Source organism: Mastigoproctus giganteus, chromosome 3 (assembly GCF_048544385.1).
Source record: "Mastigoproctus giganteus isolate SK-2022 chromosome 3, ASM4854438v1, whole genome shotgun sequence".
Classification (NCBI taxonomy): Eukaryota; Metazoa; Arthropoda; class Arachnida; order Uropygi; family Thelyphonidae; genus Mastigoproctus; species Mastigoproctus giganteus.
The window spans coordinates 89,315,041-89,334,008 of NC_143577.1; the positions used below are offsets into that span (position 1 = coordinate 89,315,041).

At 39.1% G+C, this 18,968-nt stretch overlaps 1 protein-coding gene across 1 annotated transcript in view; it reads right to left on the reverse strand.

Annotated features, from left to right (window-relative positions):
• The window catches only part of LOC150088146 (tachykinin-like peptides receptor 86C), a 114,927-nt gene extending 105,393 nt beyond the window's left edge, over window positions 1-9,534 (reverse strand). The window contains exon 1 of the mRNA XM_090370043.1: window positions 8,913-9,534. Within this exon, the coding sequence (XP_090226169.1) occupies window positions 8,913-9,382 (470 nt within the window). The 5' untranslated portion in view covers window positions 9,383-9,534. The remainder of the gene's footprint in view (window positions 1-8,912) is intronic.
• Between the last annotated feature and the right edge of the window lie 9,434 nt (window positions 9,535-18,968).

The window sequence follows — 18,968 nt, forward strand, 5'->3', positions numbered from 1 at the left end:
TGAGCGTGCGCATAATGACTCCTACGCGCACCACCTCAGTCAGTGTCAGTAAGACGGCCACCGTGCAATAGAAAGCGCAGTGTGTGTTGTGGTACGCTGAATTTAAATCTGTCATAACACACACGGAGCTTTCTGTTGCACGGCTATATCATCCTTCTGCCGATCTCACCATTCCAGTTGCCCGTCTTTGGACCCTTTCAAGTAGCTCCATATCTTTTTTCAGATGAGCTCTCCATACTTAAAGACACAATTCTAAATGTGGTCTTACAATTGCCTTATACAGTGAGATTATTACCTCCCTATCTCTACAGGATAAGGTTGGATATATCATCGATAGGACACCATGGGCTTTCCTGGCTGCCTGTTTACACTGTTCAGAAAACCTCACATCTGGCCGTATTTTAACTATCAGATTATTTCCTGCTCCACTGTTTTGAATGCAATCCTACCAAGCGTATAATCTTTTTGGGGGTTGCTATTCTGCAAGACCTTGAATATAGCATTAAGACATAGCTGCTGCCACTTCTCTGACAATCTTCGAAGTCTATTCAAGTCATCCTGAAGGAGCGCTGGTTGGCACTGACCATTAATGACTCTGCCAATCTTTACGTCACCTGCAAATTTTGACATCGCTCCTTCGACCCCTTTTGTCGATCTCATTTATGAAAATGAAAAAGAAGAGTGGTCTAAGATACGATCCTTGAGGGACCCCACTCCTGACGTTACAACAATCTGAAGGATATCCATTAATCATAACCTTTTGCCTTCTGCCCTGCAGCCACCCAGAAATCCATCTTAGAATCTTACCAGAAATCCCAACCTGTTCAAGCTTATACAGTACTCTCTCATGAGGGACAGAGCCATATGCATTGCTAAATTCTATATAAACTATGTCGAAATTGTTCCCTAAATCCAGCTCATGAGTAACTGTGTCAAAATAGCCTACTAAGTTAGTTAAACAGGATTTTCTCTTAACAAAGCGATATTGTGTCCTTCAAAATGCCTTATCTATCTATATGTCCCTGGATTGCACTTTTAACCATTTCCTTTAAACGGTCTGTAGTTACTAACTGCACTCTTAGAACCGGTTTTATGTATTGGCGACACCTTGACACTTCAGTCCAAAGATGCTCTAATAATTAACCTCTACTCTTCAATACGTATACATTCCCTAGCGCTCTCCTTCCAAACTGCAATTCATATGCCAATAACTTCGGGTGGCTTACTTGCTTTTATGCTCGAACGTTTTTCTCATAAACAGTTATCTTTAATTACGACATCACTAATTTCATAGCTCAGCATGAAGGGTCTTTCGTCAGTAAAGACCGATGCAAAGTACGTATTCAATGAATGCTTTCCCATACCGGGCCTTGGGCTCCCTGACCTTATTTGTGGTACTATTACAGATCAACTTGTACCTGTTATAGGCTTCAGTATTCTTCATCGCTCTGTAACTTCTCTCTCTCTTTGATTAGTCAACTCCGTAGTCATCCATTTTGGCATCCTCCTCTTGCAATATTTTCTTAAGGTGTATGCATTCATGGCTTTTGATTTAAAAATATTCCATAACTCAAACGTATTGGCCATCCCTCGGCAACCGCCCAGTTCACAGATACCACATAGAGCCTTAAACTGTCAAAGTCCCCTCTTTTGAAGTTAAAACCCGTTCGTTTACCTTTAAGTACTGCAACATCTTTCTTCCTCTTACAGTTGACGATTGCGTGATCACTTCCTGATAAATGGTTCCTGTACTTTTAGTCCTATCATATCATGTGATTCGTTAGTAACGATGAGCATATTCTCACCCCTAGTACTTTGTCTAACATACTGATGCAAATTATACTCATCTAGTTTATTCAAAAACGTTTTGCTTCATCGTGAGTTTCCCTTTCACTTGTTCCAATTAATCTGGAGAAGACTGAAGTCATCACTAATAAGACATTCACACTTACTTTCTCATTTCTTCTGGGCCCCGAGTGCCAAGCATTTCTAGTGATCAGGAGATTTCTCAGCGATTTCTGCAGTGATACATATTTCTAGAGTTTAAAGCAAATTGTCTTATATATATATATATATATATATATATATATATATATAGTTGCTGAAAAGTATCAGCGCAAAGGTTCCTAAGAAAGGAAAACCACCTTTCTTTTATTTATATTCTAGTCCTACCACTAGTCTACTCCCGCTTGGTCACTTGGTGGCACCGCTCCTGCCTCCCCATGGCGGGGCCGGAAACCTCGGAGGAAAAGCTCTCACTCCCAGGGCTAAAAGGGGCAAACATGAATGATCTAGATATCACAACCAGAGATCCCAAAGATCCGACTCCTTTGTCCGAAAAATGAGGATACTGAGACGAATGTAACCAAAAGACAAAAAAAGGACATGACATCGCTTCTTGCACCTGCTTTTCTAGTCCTTCATTCAACGTCATAACAGCCATTAGGAAAATTGTTGCCATTTGTCATCCAGAAATATCTAGAAAGTGTGGCTGGAACACCTAAAATGTCAAGCGACTGAAATCAGGTGACATTCTAATCGAGACAGTTAACGCAAAACACGCAGAAAGATTGCTTCAGATGAGAACTTTTGGTGCGATCCCGGTAACAGTCTCTCCCAATAATAGCCTAAACACATCAAAAGGAGTAATTTCAATATGAGGCCTTATTAGCGTCTCAGAGGAAGAAATTAAAAATGAGCTGGAAGATCAAGGAGTCACAGCTGTGAGAAGGATTAAAGTTACTAGAGCTGCGACACTTACTCCAACCAGAAATCTTATCCTAACTTTTTAACACTCCCAAACTACCTACATCGGTGAAGGCCGGATATCTTAATTGTAACATCAGACCGTACATTCCGAATCCTCTCCGCTGCTTTAAATGCCAAAAGTATTGTCATTCACAAATGGCATACCGTGGAGTTGCTATCTGTTCCAACTGTAGTAGGCCTCCGTAGCCGAGTGGTCAGGAGCGGCAGTGCAGTAGCACGCGCTCTTTGAGTAGACCGGGGTTCAAGCCCCTGACTGCTGAATACGGTAGATCTGCCAATCCGCACTGGACCAGCGTGGCAGATTATGGTCCATTTCCCTCAGCATGAATTGTTGAGGAGGCTTCCATCCTGCAGTGGGTTGATAATAGCTGCACTTTACCTTTTTTACCAACTGTGGATCTCAGGATCACACCAATCAGAACTGTCCAGCCGAGCAGCCAGTGTTCAAACTGTAAGGAAGACCATTCCGCCTAGTCGAAAAACTGTGAATATTGGAAAAGAGAAAAAGAGATACAAAAATATAAAGTAGAAGATTGTGTGACATACCAAGAAGCCAAGAGAACCGTACTCCCGACTACCATAAACAGACCTTCCTATGAACATGTCATAAAAAATCACCGTACAATAGAGACTCAAACAAATTTCACGATTCCTCCAAAGAAGTCCATTTCAGACGGGGCACGAGCACTACTTATAACATCGCAGCCAAAACAAAAAGAGAAACTCACAAACACACCACTGTCTGTACCTCCCGATGCAAAACACTCAGAAACGAAAGTCCCTCAAGAAAAACGTAATGTCATAAACCAAAAGTCAACGGAAAAAAATGGACACAGAAGCGGCCAATCAAGCAGACGAATCAGTACTAGAGATCTTTGTGGAAGAAGATATGGATACCGGTAAACCATATTTTCCAAAGGAAAAATCTAAGTTATAAAAGCTTAAAGCAATGTCCAGAAAACAGTCTGACACATTCTCCAAAACCAAATAATGGGAACTATAATCCAATGGAACTGCAGAGGATTCACACTAATATACGTGATATATATGATCTGATTGCCCAGCATACCCCGCTGTGTCTTTGCTTACAAGAAAATATCTCAGACCTTAAGATTCTCCTACAGCAAAGAACTATATCACATATCGTAAAGACAGAGTAACAGGAGGCACGACTCATGGTGGTGTGGCAATTCTGGTAAATTCTCACATTCCTTTCCAGTTTCTTCCGATAAACACAACCCTCGAAGCAGTTGCAGTACGAATAGCCACTAAAACTCTCATAACTATTATAACAATTTACGTTTCCCAAAATCAAGAATTACTATAACAAAATTTAGAAGATATAGTATCTCAATTACCTCCCCCGTTTTGTATATTGGGAGACCTCAACGGCACAACCCTTTGTGGGGTAACACAACCATAGAGCGGAGAGGAAGACAAATTGAAAAGTGGATGAACAGAATGACTTTACCATGTTAAACGATGGAACGCATACATACATGCATCTGCCATTGGGAAATAGCACAGCTATCGACCTATCTATATGCTCCCCAACATTATTTCCAATACTTGATTGGTCAGTACATATCGGTCTTCTCAGCAGCGATCACTGTTCAATAATCATTACCATGTCATCAGGAACCACATATCCATCACGTAGAAATCCCGGATGGAAAATAAATGAAGCGGATTGGAAAATGTATAAATTTATTGCAATACTGGATGCAGATATTATCAAGAAAAATCCGTTAGAGGCAGCAGTACAGTATGTAACAAATAAACTAATCAAACTGCTGAACAAAGTATTCCAAAAACATCATCACACCTCCCAACACACCCAAAATCATGGTGGAATGATGAATGTTTACAAGCTAAAAGAGAGAGAAATAAAACTTGGAATATTTTTCGAAGATATCCCACTACGGAGAACCTCATATCATTCAAAAAGGCACAAGCGAGAGCCAGATATGTTAGAAGGGCTAGTAGAAAAGCATCCTGGATGCTTTTCTACTAGCCCTTCTAATATCTAACAATAGAAAAGCATCCTGGATAAAATTTGCATCCACTTCAACAAGTTCCACACCATCTCAAAATGTGTGGAAACAAATCAGCAAAATTAATGGCAGATACCAGATTAATACACCTCCAATCCTGAACTGCAACGGACAAATCACCGCACAGCCTTCAGAAATAGCCAATGCACTGGGCGAAACCTTTGCCAAAACATCGGCAACCACTTCATATACTCCGAGTTTTCAAACATATAAAGCAAGGATGAAAGATACAAACTGAATTTTTCCACAAGAAATGTTGAACAGTACAACCTTCCATTATGACCACCGCATATCGCGGAGCAATATGGCCTTAGTTGCTAATGCTCCTAAAAATCAAATAACAAACAAACAACCTTCCATTATCTTTCTATGAATTGAAAACTACTCTATCCCAGACAATGCAAAGCGCTGTAGGACCAGACGAAATTCACTATATGATGTTAAAGGAACTTGACGACCAATCACAAATGGCATTACTTGATTTGTATAATTAAATCTTCCTAGAAAACCAGTTTCCAGATAGTTGGCATCATGCAATAATTCTCGCTTTCCCAAAACTGGGAAAGGATCTTTCTAATCCACGCAACTACCGTCCAGTTTCTTAGGTAAAGTTATGGAAAAAAATCATTAACGCTCGTTTAATGTGGTATTTGAACAGTAATAATCTTTCGACCCGCACAGCATGGTTTTTAGGAAAAATCGCTCAACACTAGACCTACTTATAAAATTAGAAAACAGTATACGGAATGCCTTCATCCGAAAGGAACATCACGTCATGATCTGCTTTGATATAGAAAAAGCTTACGACACGGCATGGCGTTATGGAATCCATCAAAACCTATACCTCCTTGGATTACGTGAGCGTCTTCCTAAATACATCCAAATTTCTTGCAACACAGGACATTTCAAATTAGGCTGCAGACTACCCTTCAAAGGTTTTCACCCAAGAAGGGGGCGTGCCTCAAGGGTCGATGCTTAGCACTACTCTTTTCGCTATTAAAATATGTATCATAACAGAGTATATTCCAAGAACCTTGATTCAGCTTTATATGTTGATGATTTCAGTATTTCCTATCACTCTCAGAATATGCGTAGTATAGAACAGCAACTACAAGGAACAATAAGCAAAATAAGTAAATGACTTCCGGATTTCCACACAAAAAACAGCATGTATACACTTCTGTAGAAAACGAAACCTACACCCTGATCCTGAATTGAAACTTGACGGACATATGATTCCAGTGGTACCAAGTATAAGATTCTTAGGACTTCTCTTAGATAAGAAACTAAAATTCCTTGAACACATTAAACAACTGAGACTTTCGGGCCTCAAGAAATTAAACATACTCAAAGTTCTTTCCGCAACAACGTGGGGAGCAGATCGATATACACTTCTCAATCTTTATCGAGCAATTATTCGTCCCAAACTAGATTATGGAGCAGCTGTTTACGACTCAGTGAAACCAAGTGCACTGAAATGGTTAGATCCCATACACCACAGTGCTCTCCGTACAGCACTTGGAGTTTTCCGAACTTTACCTATAAAAAGGCTTTATGCACAAGCTCATGAACCTTCACTACAACATAAACGACAGAACTTGTTACTACACTATGCCATCAAGATAAAATCCATCACCGATCATCCAAATAGAGAAGTTCTGTTTTCATATAATTGGGAAAACATATACCAAGCCTATCGACGAATGAATCGACCTGCCAACATCCGTCTGAAAGATTTACTACTAAGCCGAGAACTTAATTATGACACCGTAGCTACTACGATTGTACAGACCAGTCCACCATGGTGCATAGTTCAACCCATATATGATATGTGTTTTCGAACCTGGGGGGAACCACTCTATCAAGAATAAACTACTAACAGTTACATGCGGCATACAAAGAACAGTATCCACATCACACTTTCATAAATACAGATGAGTCTAAAACAGAGACTTGTGTAGGAGCTGCGATTCATTTTGAGGATAGTACTCTGATACAACAACTCCCAAAAGAATGCAGTACTTTTACTGCCGAATTACAAGCCATTTCGATGGCCGTAAACCAAATCAAACATAAACAAATAGCAAACAGCATAATTTTCAAGGACTCGCTTAGCTCTGTTATTACTTTGCAGAATGCAAATACCACAAGATACCCACTCCTACAACATATTCAATATCAGTATCAAAGCTATTACAAAGAAATCGCAATATCAGATTCTGCTGGATCCCAGGCCACACAGGAATAACTGGAAGCCAAGTTTATAAAACCACCAAATACGGAGGATGCGGAAAGGTCAGGGAATGACTACCGCATATCCCCGGAGCAATATGGCTTAGTTGCTAATGCTCCTAAAAACCAACTAACGAGAACAACAGTTTATAATAACTGGAAAGAGCAGACAAAGCAGCAAAAGAAGCTTCCACCTCTGATTATGCCTTTCAAACAATACTATATACAGATTACAAAGTCCCTAATCCACCAAAGCAGTATAAAACAATGACAACAAGACTGGCTAGATCAGACTAACAACAAACTTCGTCTAATTAAAGATACACTTCGACCGTGGCCTACTCGTTTCCGATCGAATAGACAGGAAGAAGTGACCCTCGCTCGATTGCGAATCGGGAATACATATATGACTCACTTTTACCTACTCAGAGGTGAAGACCCCCCCCCCTCAATGCCAAAACTGTCAAGTTTCATTGAATATACATCCCTTCATGGTGAACTGTCCTAAATTTCATAGAGAACGTCAAAGAGCCTTTCAAATTAATAGTATACCATTTATAGAGAAGCTACACTAATATTAAGCAGAATCATGATTCTTTTCTAAACGACAAGAAGGAAAGTGAAAAAATTCTGATATACGAAACTCTCCTACTTAGGCTACGCGCATTATAGCCTAAGCTGCTCTTGCGCCAATAGCTTTTAAATAACAACAACAACGTCATTTCTTCTGCATGTAAATACTCTCGTAATATTCTTCACAATGTTCTGGTCTCTAGATTACTTCCACCCTCATTGTTCCTTTGCTTCCAACTAACTCACACCACATAGGTTCTATGCTGGCAGAAGTAACTTCAGACTCAGCAAAAGCTCCTTTTGGGATCAGGCTGCTTCTTTTGATAAGAAGCATGATCTCTTCCACCCCTTCTATCTTCCCTATGTGCATTATACATACCGTAATGGATCTCGTTGTCACCAGTTTCAGGGTGGCACCACGTTTCTGTTAGCCCTATTATACCAGCATCTTGAACTAAGCCAAATTCAGCCATTTTATTGACAACACTCCTGACATTTACTGTAGACACAGTTCAGACTAAATATTCTTCTATAGTTTGCTGCCCTGACACACCCCTTGAAGTTATTTTGGTTAGTAATCCAAGTTTTATCTTTCCCCTCAATTGAAACATTGCTACTCTCAGAACATCTTATCAACATCAGCTGTTGTGGTAACAAACAAGAAACCTTGAGGCGATTTCAATACCATGGCTTTTGCTGTTTCGCGCGCTAATTATAAACCCATTTCACAAGTCCGGCCCAATACAAGACGACTATTCCCCGTTTCTATTGAGAACGCGTATGAAAACAAGTATAATGAAGTTTCCTTTTTTATAATATTGCAGAAATTCTGAATAGTTGCTTACAAAGATGAAATCACTACCTGTTAAAATTACATTCGTAGTTTTCTTTGAAAAAACATTTATAAAAGAAATTATTTAATGACAGCCATCTACACCAAAAATAGGAATGAAGGAACTGATGTATATATATTTTTTCCCTAAAGAAACAGTTTATTAAAAGCTTCAACACGAGCACAAAGCAGAGCAGCTTTGGATTTAATTAAAAATGTCAGTTGTTTTATGTTATTCTGACATTAGATGCCATAAAAAGAAAAAAAAACTCCTTACAGAACAGCCTTAATTTCCCGATTTACGCAGTGCTGTGATACCTTAGTATAATATTGAAAACAAAACTAATTATAACAATTAATCACAAGAAAAATTATAAATTCTATTAACAATTGAAATAAAATGTTTTTAAGCAGTTCAAATTAACTTTTTTTTCTAAGAGAGACGGACCTACCTGTCAACACTGATGGCTGAAATAGTGAAAACAGAGGAAGATACAGTCAGATTGGCAATGAAGTTGCTGAAAGTGCAATAAGGACTTCCAAAAGGCCAGTGGCTGCTGAGCATGAAGACAAAATTGAAGAGAGTGTTGAATATGGCCATCAAACAATCCGCAATGGCCAGATTTAAGAGGAAATAATTTGTTACGTTTCTCATTCGGCTGTGCGACAGGACAATCCACATGACTATTATATTGCCCACCACGGCCGCAATTACAATCACACCAAAAGTAATCCCCCAAACTAGTTGCTGCCACCACGGCAACACATAAGGTCGAGAGAATCGTAAATATTTTGACATTTCGGGCGAGCAGTATTCCACTGTAGTATTATCAAAAATCAGGAAGTGTTGGGCCTCGGCTAATTTCTGTAGAAGAGTTATACATTCCTGTAATCCGAACGTGGACTCATTGAGGGCCATCATGCTTCACTCTTCTTCCACATTGTGCTGAGTTATGTTTTATGAATTTGTTATATTTCGATTAAAAACTAAACTGCTTTGAATGGCTCACTGAACTTCACTCCGCAAGTATAACAATTGCAGTATACAAACATCTATTACCATTACGATTCGACCACTACGAATCCATTTTAACTAAGCCAAACTACGAACATACAGTTATACTCTCTTCGGAAGCGCGAACAACGACTCATTCCTCCCAGAGCCAGTCAAGAACTCTTCTGAATACGGACACTCGTGTCTCCTGCGTTTTGTTCGAAATATGACAACCGTCGCGCTCCGCTCCAGTCGCGGCAGACAAGAACACTGTAGTGACGGATGAAGCTGAGCGGAGTTCTCAGCTAATTCACTCGAGGATGTTGTTTGGACAACGCTCTCAATGTTTACGAAACAAAATAGAAGCCCGTTTGTGTGAATCCATGACTCACTGTAACATTAGATGTTAAACATGAACTTTCGATACCTACACCCCATTATTTATTTAATTACATCGAACTAAATGGAACCGAAGGATCCAATGTGGTCATAAAATAGAAAGAAAGCATGATTTAGTTAATTCAGTTCGCTTCATTTCACAAATAATTCAACCACTTTTAATTTTGTAAAATAAATAAAAAATAAATATTCATTTATTGCAAATACAGCAAGCCCATCACAGCAAATGGCTACGGGTGGATATGATATAAAGGAAATAAAATAATCGAATACATAGCAAGCAAATTTCATATAAACATTAACAATGAATAGGAATTATACTTATGAATAAAACAAAAATGCAGAACAGGACATGTGGCTTTCAGTTGCAGTTAGTGGGGTTGAAGGCAGGCTGTTGTTTTTAGTTCTCTTCATTTTATCGAATATTTGACTCCTGTAGGCTTCAGAGGTGAGTAACCTGTTGCAATAAATGTTGTAATGATTTATGAGGTAAAGAAATGCATTGAGAACATTCTATTAATTTGTTTGAGCCTGAAGAGCTTGGATTTGAGTGCTGGTTTCTTGAATTTTCTCTGTTTGGAGCAGCTATTATATTGACTAAGTTTGATGAATCGCATGCAGAAGGAATTAACTTTGCAAGAAGCATGACTTGCACTACTGCACTCGTTGATCCTCTGTTGCAGAGGCTTTGTTTTTAAGTTTTCTAAAGCTGTTGCCTGGATATTGTATGGGGAAAACGAAGCTTACTATTGAGTCATCCAAGAACCCAATATTCTAGGGCAAGGAATTTATTGACGGTTACTTGAGGAGCACCAGACCAGATTTCGGAAGCATAGGACAGAACGGGAAAGATGCATCTTTGAACATGCTTAATGACTTTTTTTTTTTTTTTGTCTTGAATCGCTTCTGTTTCTTGTTTGATTAACCATTTTGCTTTTTCAATTTTTGACAACATATAAATAAAAAAAAAAAAGGTAAACTGCAGCCATTATCAACCCGATGCAGGATGAAAGCCTCCTCAACGATTCATGCTGAGGGAAATGGACCATAATCTGCCACGCTGACCCAGTGCGGGTTGGTAGATCGACCGTATTTAGCAGTCAGGGACTTTAACCCCAGTCTACTCAAAGAGCGTGTGCTACTGCACCTTCGCTCCTTACCACTCGGCTACGGAGGCCTTAACATATAAATAGCGGGCATTAAAGGAGAGATTTTTATCAAAAACAACTCCAAGGTCTTTGTGAGAATAGACATTTGGGGAGTGTACCGCATCCGTTTTATACTTGAACACATTAAATACTAGTAATTAACAAAATGCGTATCGTTGCATACTTACATTATGAGTAGCTTGTTCAAGGGTCAATCAACCAAATTTAAAAAAAAAAAAAAACAATCATAAGGGCTTCTGTCTCTGTGATAATGAATATACAGTCTGGCGTTACCAATGTATTAATCATCCCTAAAGGTTATATACAACTTTTGCAACTATAATATTTTAATTTTTTAAAATATATTCATTATATATATATATATACAGGGTGTCTCAAAAATATTGGTACAAACGTTTAAGGGAGGTAGGTAGCATCTAAAGGAATGTGAATCGCATAGGAACCCATAACCAGAAACGTCACGGGAAAGTAGAAGCAGAAATGACACAAGACAGTAAATAGTGGCAAACATTTGACATAATATTAACAATAAAATACGAGATGGATGCATTTCATGATGTTACAACAGATGCTCGAAGGTTCCACCATGAGACGCGATGCATGCATGACACCGACGCAGCATGGATTGGCGGACACGGTAGAACACACCTGGAGTTTCTTTGACAGTAGCAGCAGACGAGTCTCGCCACGAGATCCATTTCCGTCTCGAGATCCATTTCCACGAGATCCAATCGTCTCTACAGGCGATTCATACATGATAGATTTGAGGACCCCCCACAGAAAGAAATCAAGGCTCGATAAATCAGGTGAGCGTGGGGGCCAGGCAACGGGTCCACCACGGCCAATCCATCGACGCCCAAAACGCCTCTTTAAATGGTCACGAACACACCTTCCATAATGGGCAGGCGCCCCATCATGTTGAAACCAAATGTTGCGTCTCACATTTGCTCGAACATCGTCAAGTAACTCTGTAGAACTTGTTCAAGAAAGATACAATATTTAGCGGAGTTCATGAGGGATGGTAACAGGTATGGGCCGGCTAAGCAGTCACCGACCATACCTGCCCACACATTTATTGTAAAGCGATGTTGTGCCACGTGGGGGAGCACACCGTGTGGGCCCTCTGCTAATCCGTACACTAGGTGCATGTCTGCCAGCTCACAGTTCGTATATCAATGCATGCTCTTCGTGCGGCGACTACTGCTTGAATGAGTAAACCAGAAATTTTCCCTCTCGCGAACTGATGAACATCGACATGTACCGACTTACGGTGACGTTTCCGGTTATGGGTGTCTATGCGATTCACATTCCTTTAGATGTTACCTACCTCCCCTAAACGTTTGTACCAATATTTTTGAGACACCATATATATATATATATATATATAATTTTTCTGTTTATTCTCGGGACAACCACATCAAGTCAAAAGAGTTCTATAGATATACTGTATATTTATTTAATAGTCTATTAGTTCACCGCAATATACATATATATATATATATATATATATATATATATATATTACATAAAATAGTGAACTTCACGTAAGGAACATATGATCTAAACAAACAAAACTGACCATATCTTTGAAAAAGTGTTCATGACCTTTACTATTTTGAAATTTTTAGAATTTTAAAATCCTGAAATGGAATTGTAAAGGGACAAATCCAAGGAACTGAGTTAGGATCTCCGGACAACTTAATCTAATAATCTTCATATTTATTCTTATCAGTCATAATTTGCACGTAAATCCTCTTGAATTTAGAAAATTACGTTTTTGATTTTCTGTCAGCATTTGATTCAATTGTCCATGTCAGTAATATTTTACTAAATGGAATTTGTTTTCAGTCTATTGCGGAATAGTTTGATAACAGAAAACTCAAACCGGCATGTTCGATTGAAAACAGCCAAACATCTAATGAATATATTAATGATTGCTGTCATTCAAAGTTAATTTTATAGAATAGACTTTAAAAATTCGGCCCACTATTCAAAACGGCTTATGTTCTGGAAATTAAAGGTGCACTTAAATATGGAATTTAAGTTTATCTCTTTTAAGTGTGATTTTGTATTCTTTTATGACAGCTCAATATATGGGTCAGCATCATTCTAAAGCAACCATATATTGATCACGTTTGAAGAAATATTACCATGTAAATAAATACTGACAGCAGAGGCTAGGCTCCATTTTGTTACATTGAAACTATTCATTCTGTATTATAGACTTTTCATATTTTAATGGTTACTGAGTGTATTGGAAATGCCTCTTTGGGAAAGTTGTTTTTGGAGCTGCTGATTCCTGTCAAGACAGCGCATATTCATAAAAATGAATTCATCGGAATGCCTCAAAAAGAAAAAAGACATCTTAATTTAAGCGTTTTGTCAACCTGTTTAATTCTGTCTTGATCCTACTTATGCTCTACAAAGAAAAATTCTTCCTATTCTGGATTATGTAGATTATTTTTATTCGCTTAACAAGTGCATGTTGTGCGGATAGATTAATGCATCTCTGCAGTACCATGGAATCAGTTAAGCTCATTATTGGTTAGATGTTTCTACAAGCAGATCGCTTGAGCAAAGTCGTTTGACTATTTTAGGAATTTTAGGAGTACTTCCTACAGTCTCTATGCTTTTCTGCAGAAGAAATGGAGATAAGCTGTTAAGAGTTTCGGTGATAAAAAAAAAAGTAGAAATAAGAAAGCACGCAGGCTAGATGAAGAATCATCTTTTTTAAAATTGTTCTTGCTTGAGATGACTCAAGTTCACGTGAGCACCTAGGCTCTACAGTTTGTGACATTAAGGAATCCATAATTTCTCCTTTTTGCACTGAGTATTGGATTTATAGTCAAGTTACCAGCCCCTCCACGCAGGAACGGTGCCACCAGTGACCAAACGATAAGAAGTTAGTGCTTAGGGTGTTAGAAAAATTAGTTATATATATATATATATATACACACAAAAAACATAGTATATGTAAGAAAAATTAGTTATATATTCTTGGTAGGAAGCTCCCTTCTTTATTTAGAAAGAGCCAGAAATAATTTTGAAAGTAAGGCTATAGAAATCTCTTTGACCTCTTGTTTATACACTGGTGTGCAAAACCTAAGGACCAACACTATTTCTAAAGGTTACAACCACAAAATCTTTACTTTAGGTACTCTTTACTGATGAGAGTAGATTCAGTCTCAGAAGCGATTCTGTACGTCTTCTAATCTGGCGAGAGGTTGGCACACGGTATCACCCCGCAAACATCACTGAAAGGGATCGATGGCAGTTGAGGTGTTCTCGTCTGGGGATGCGTTATCTTGTATGCACATACACAACTCCAGATACTAGAAGGCTGTACTGTAACCGGTGAACGCTACCGTACTGAGGTAATCCTTCCCCATGTGCGTCTGTTCCGAGGTGTCATTGGCCACGAATTCGTGTTTATGGATGATAACGCCACACCCCATCGCACTGTAGCTATGATATGGTTTTGGAAAGTGAGGACATTGTTCGTGTGGATTGGCTTGCCCGTTCCATCGATCTAAATCCCATTGAACAGATATGGGACGCTCTGGGGAGACGCCTAGCCGCACATCCACACTCACCAGAAAACATTCACCAGCTGAAGATGGCGCTGACAGAGGAATGGACAATGTTACCGCAAGAACTTATCAACAACATTGTTCCAAGTATGAACAGCCGGTGCAAAGCCTGCATCGACATTAGGGGTGGCCGTATCTCCTACTGAGGACCACCTCTTCCCTTTGTTCCCTCTTTGGCAGTGATGCATCTATATCATGGCAGCCAGTGCTGTGTTGCCATTTTTAAATGAAGTCCTTCTGTACCGTTTTTGTTTCCGTTGTTGTGTCGGTTTTGTTTCCTTCATCGTTCCTTTGGTATGTTTTTCCCACATCTAGGCCACTCCTATGAGAAGCTACAGGCGAAAACCTGACTAGTCCTTAAATTTTGCACACCAGTGTAGAAAAGACGCTTTCAAATTGCTTTGAAAATCGCTAGATCACTAAACTCGTTGTGACAGGCCCTGCTTCAATACATCACTTGGTCCCTGCTTCCAGAAGATCGGCGGTCCTGGAAGGCACGGCCAGAGTTAATCAGCTAGTGAGTTCACCTGCGAAGGTGAAACGTTTCAGTGCCGTACCGATACTCTCATGGTCCAAGGGACAGGATTCAGCCTGGTGGCGGTGAAGGTATAGTGCTGTGTAGCCCTAGCATCCCACTCCCGAGCGCATTTATTGCTTTCGGGCTAGTGGGTGGGCGGATAGTTTGGCCTCAGTGGTGGATGGGGAGCAGGGGCGATGAATAAAAATAAAAAAAACTATGAATTCTGACAGAAGTATTTCTTCTGGGGCATCAAATAGATTGCTATCTGAAAATTTTAGCATTGACCACCTGGTGTTAATAAGAAAAAAGAAGACAACATCAGGTCCACTACCCCGTTAACCGATAATACACTAACTACAAGTGAGAAAGCGGTATAGCGGCATAAGTTCATGATAACAATGCAAATAATCATCGGGACAAATGTGCGAAAGAATGGCGTCAGGAACACGAGGAAGAATTCTAACGTCTTGCTTGGATAGCCAAATCTACGGATGTCTATCCCAGTGCAAATATTTGAGATTAAATGGAAAGCGTTATTCGTTAGCGCAATCCTTTCCCCACTTCACTTCACAATTTAAGGACACTATTCCACAACTTTTTGACTGCGTGCAACATCATTTCGTATAAATCATTCGGACCAACGAATGTACAAATAGCTATGAGCTCATTGTCCTAATGTAGTGGCCAGGCAGTATTATTATGTTCTGCAATTATAGGTTTGTGAGAAGTAAAAGAGCAATTTACTTATATTGAAGTTATCATTGGTATTCCATATTTGTTAACTACAAAGGACCATTCTACAAGAAGAATTGGTCAAAACCTTGATCAAGGGAAGAGTTTTCAAATATACTTAGTACATGAAAATTTCGATTTTGTTTATACCTACATACAAGCAGTTAACGAGTTTAGCTATTTGATCAGTTTAACCATTTGAACAGTATATTTTATCAATTCGTTATTATAACTTTTTTCGGAAGTTATATGACGATGCTACCCACTCAGGCTTATGGAAGAGGAGGTATTCTAAACAGAGTAGAAAACACTGAGAAACCACAGCAATAAATAAAAGATTCGATCGCCTACAGTGTGTAAAAAAAATATTATATTAGGCCACCCGAATGTTTTTATTCATCTGCCGTGCATTGTGTCTGTAAATTGCATGTGTTCTCTGGTCGATTTGCCTGTTTTGCTAGACGAAAAACCTTGCTATCTATGCCTGAGACCGACTAACTCAGCCACGGAGTTAAAAAAAAAAAAAAGCAACTTAGTATTTCAGTGGGAAGATTATTTCTTAGGAAGAAAAGTGGAACATTTGAGAAGTGAATAAGTTTTCTTCATAATGCAGGCCAAGGCAGTTAGTCGAAGAGGCATAGCCTAGTGCAAAAAGAGTGCGAAGTGTAATTTTCATATTAATGGAAGAGCCTTGAGAATCTGACTGAAATTACAATAAGTTTTATGATTAATGTTCCTTCCTCGTTTTGATGCCGCACAATATTTGTTCAGCTGTCTCTTCAGGCACCATCCCACATAGTCATAATGAAAACTTCTCCAAAGCCTCTGGCAAGATCGATATAAAATTTACTTATCCTTGTGAGCTTATCCTTCAGTAATTAATAATGTTGTTTTTTTTACATTTTGAATGCTTCTTTCCAGGGTCTTGCCACTTATAAGTTTTAGTGGATAATAAGTAGAAAGGATAAAATAACGCAATTATCAAGTTAATGGGGATTCAGTCTGACCTTACTTGATTAGCTTCTAGCAGAAAAATTACACTCGCTATGAACATAGTGTTTTCAATCAATTTTCAACTGACTATGTAAATTATATTATCTTTTAGTATTACTTAGGACGACAGCGGAATTTTAATTATATGGAAATTTTAAAAAAATTAAACCGATTGATTCCCTTGATTCCAATGAATATTAAATTTTTCTTAAGCTGCAAGAAAGGGAGGGCAGAATAACTGGGGGAAAAAAAGCCTGGAATTGTTTTAAGATGCAACTGATTAGAAAATGCAAATTCTTCAACCGACCAAAGTCACCAAACGCTTGGAGTTATTAACAAAACATATATTGATTCTGAGAAATTAACGGCGCAGTGGCTCACCTTTGGCCATAATGGCTGCATCACTACGTCTACAATGACTTCCTGCTAATTAATGGTAGAAAGCCTGGTTTATTGTTCTCCATTCCTCCTCTTTTAAAGATTTGTGTACTCCAGTAACAAAGAGCGACATCTGAGCCTTGCTCTAATTCTGCTTTCCTATTGATCTGAACGGTGTTCATCTTGATTAAGGTTAGAATTCCTTGCTGACCACTGAAATGTTCCGATGTTATATTTTCCTCAAACCATGTCTTCACAATCTTTGGGTTTTTGATGTGAAGAATTGTAGTGTGGAATGTGTAAGGGTATCTATAAAATTACTGCAGTGTAGAGCATACAGAATTGTCCAGAACATCATTGTAGGACTCAGAATTCGTGTTACAAGAATTAACCAGCGTAACAAATCTAAGACCATGACACCTCCTCACAGTTGGGACAGCGCTCACTTAAGTAGTAAGCATTCTTCGGCCATCCTTTACCCAAACAAGTCTATCAAATTTGAAGAGCGATTAGTGTAACTCGTTGTTCATTGCGATGGTTTCCATTAATCCACAGGTTTGGTGTGCCTTTCACAGTTGTAATCAGTGGTATGCGCTTGTGTCCGTTATTATGATTAATTATGTATAAAATGTGTGTTTAAAAACTGCACGGAACAAATGTAGGAGCATATTATATGCGTTTATGCTTTTCTATAAACGTATTGTCTCGGAAGTATTTATTTCCGTGATATTACACAATCATAAATTACAAAACATAAAAATAACCTGAATTGAAACATTAAAAGGAAACCATCTAAAGCAGCTGTTCAAACTGACCTCCATTTTGTTCAATGCAGTATTCAGTACGACAAATCCTCGACTTCTCGGTATGTTTAATAGTTTCAGGACTATTTGTCTGCACGGATGGCACAGTGGTTCTAATCACGTTCCTCCCCCACACTGGGTAGTAAAGGCCCGGGTTCGATTCCTGTCAATGACGCGTGGAATTTTATGGGCTCCTTTTATTTTGTGTGGCTGAGTTAGTCGGTCTCGGGAGTGGATTGCAAGGTTTCCAAAAACAACTCAAGTTTTTTGTCCAGCAAAACAGACAAATCGACCTGCGAATACTCGCAATTTTATGGATCTAATACAGATGGGGAATTAATGAGTTAGTTCTCAGGTAGCACTAATATGACAGTTCTTAACAATTCAGCTGGCGCCAAGTGACAGAGAGCCCTACCGGGCTAGCCGGGTGAGTAAAGTGCCTGCCTGGCAGCCCAAAGGTCGCGGGTTCGAATCCCGCCTAGGGCTTGGATCAGAGTACTGCAAAAACCTTTGGAGGTGAATTATGGCCACAGAAGCCGATGCGCCAACAACTAACAAAGACAAGCGGTTTTCTCTGCGGTATACAGTGTGGTCTTTCCAACTATAAAGTTTCATTTCTTTTCTAGTGTCTTTTCTCTTTTGTTTACTCTAAGTGGTTCTGTGCTTAAAGTATTAAAGTAGGAAATAGAAAGGAAATCTATCACCATTCTTTATTTGTGTGTGTGTGTGTGTGTGTGTGTGTGTGTGTGTGTGTGTGTGTGTGTGTGTGTGTGTGTGTGTGTGTGTGTGTGTGTGTGTGTGTGTTCTCCACAGTCCATCATTGTGGATATATTTTCAAAACTCTCTCCCAGGACTAGAAGGAACAACGTGGATCCTCTGATCTAGATCCATCGACAAGAGATGATATAAATACATCCACTGCAAAGAGGC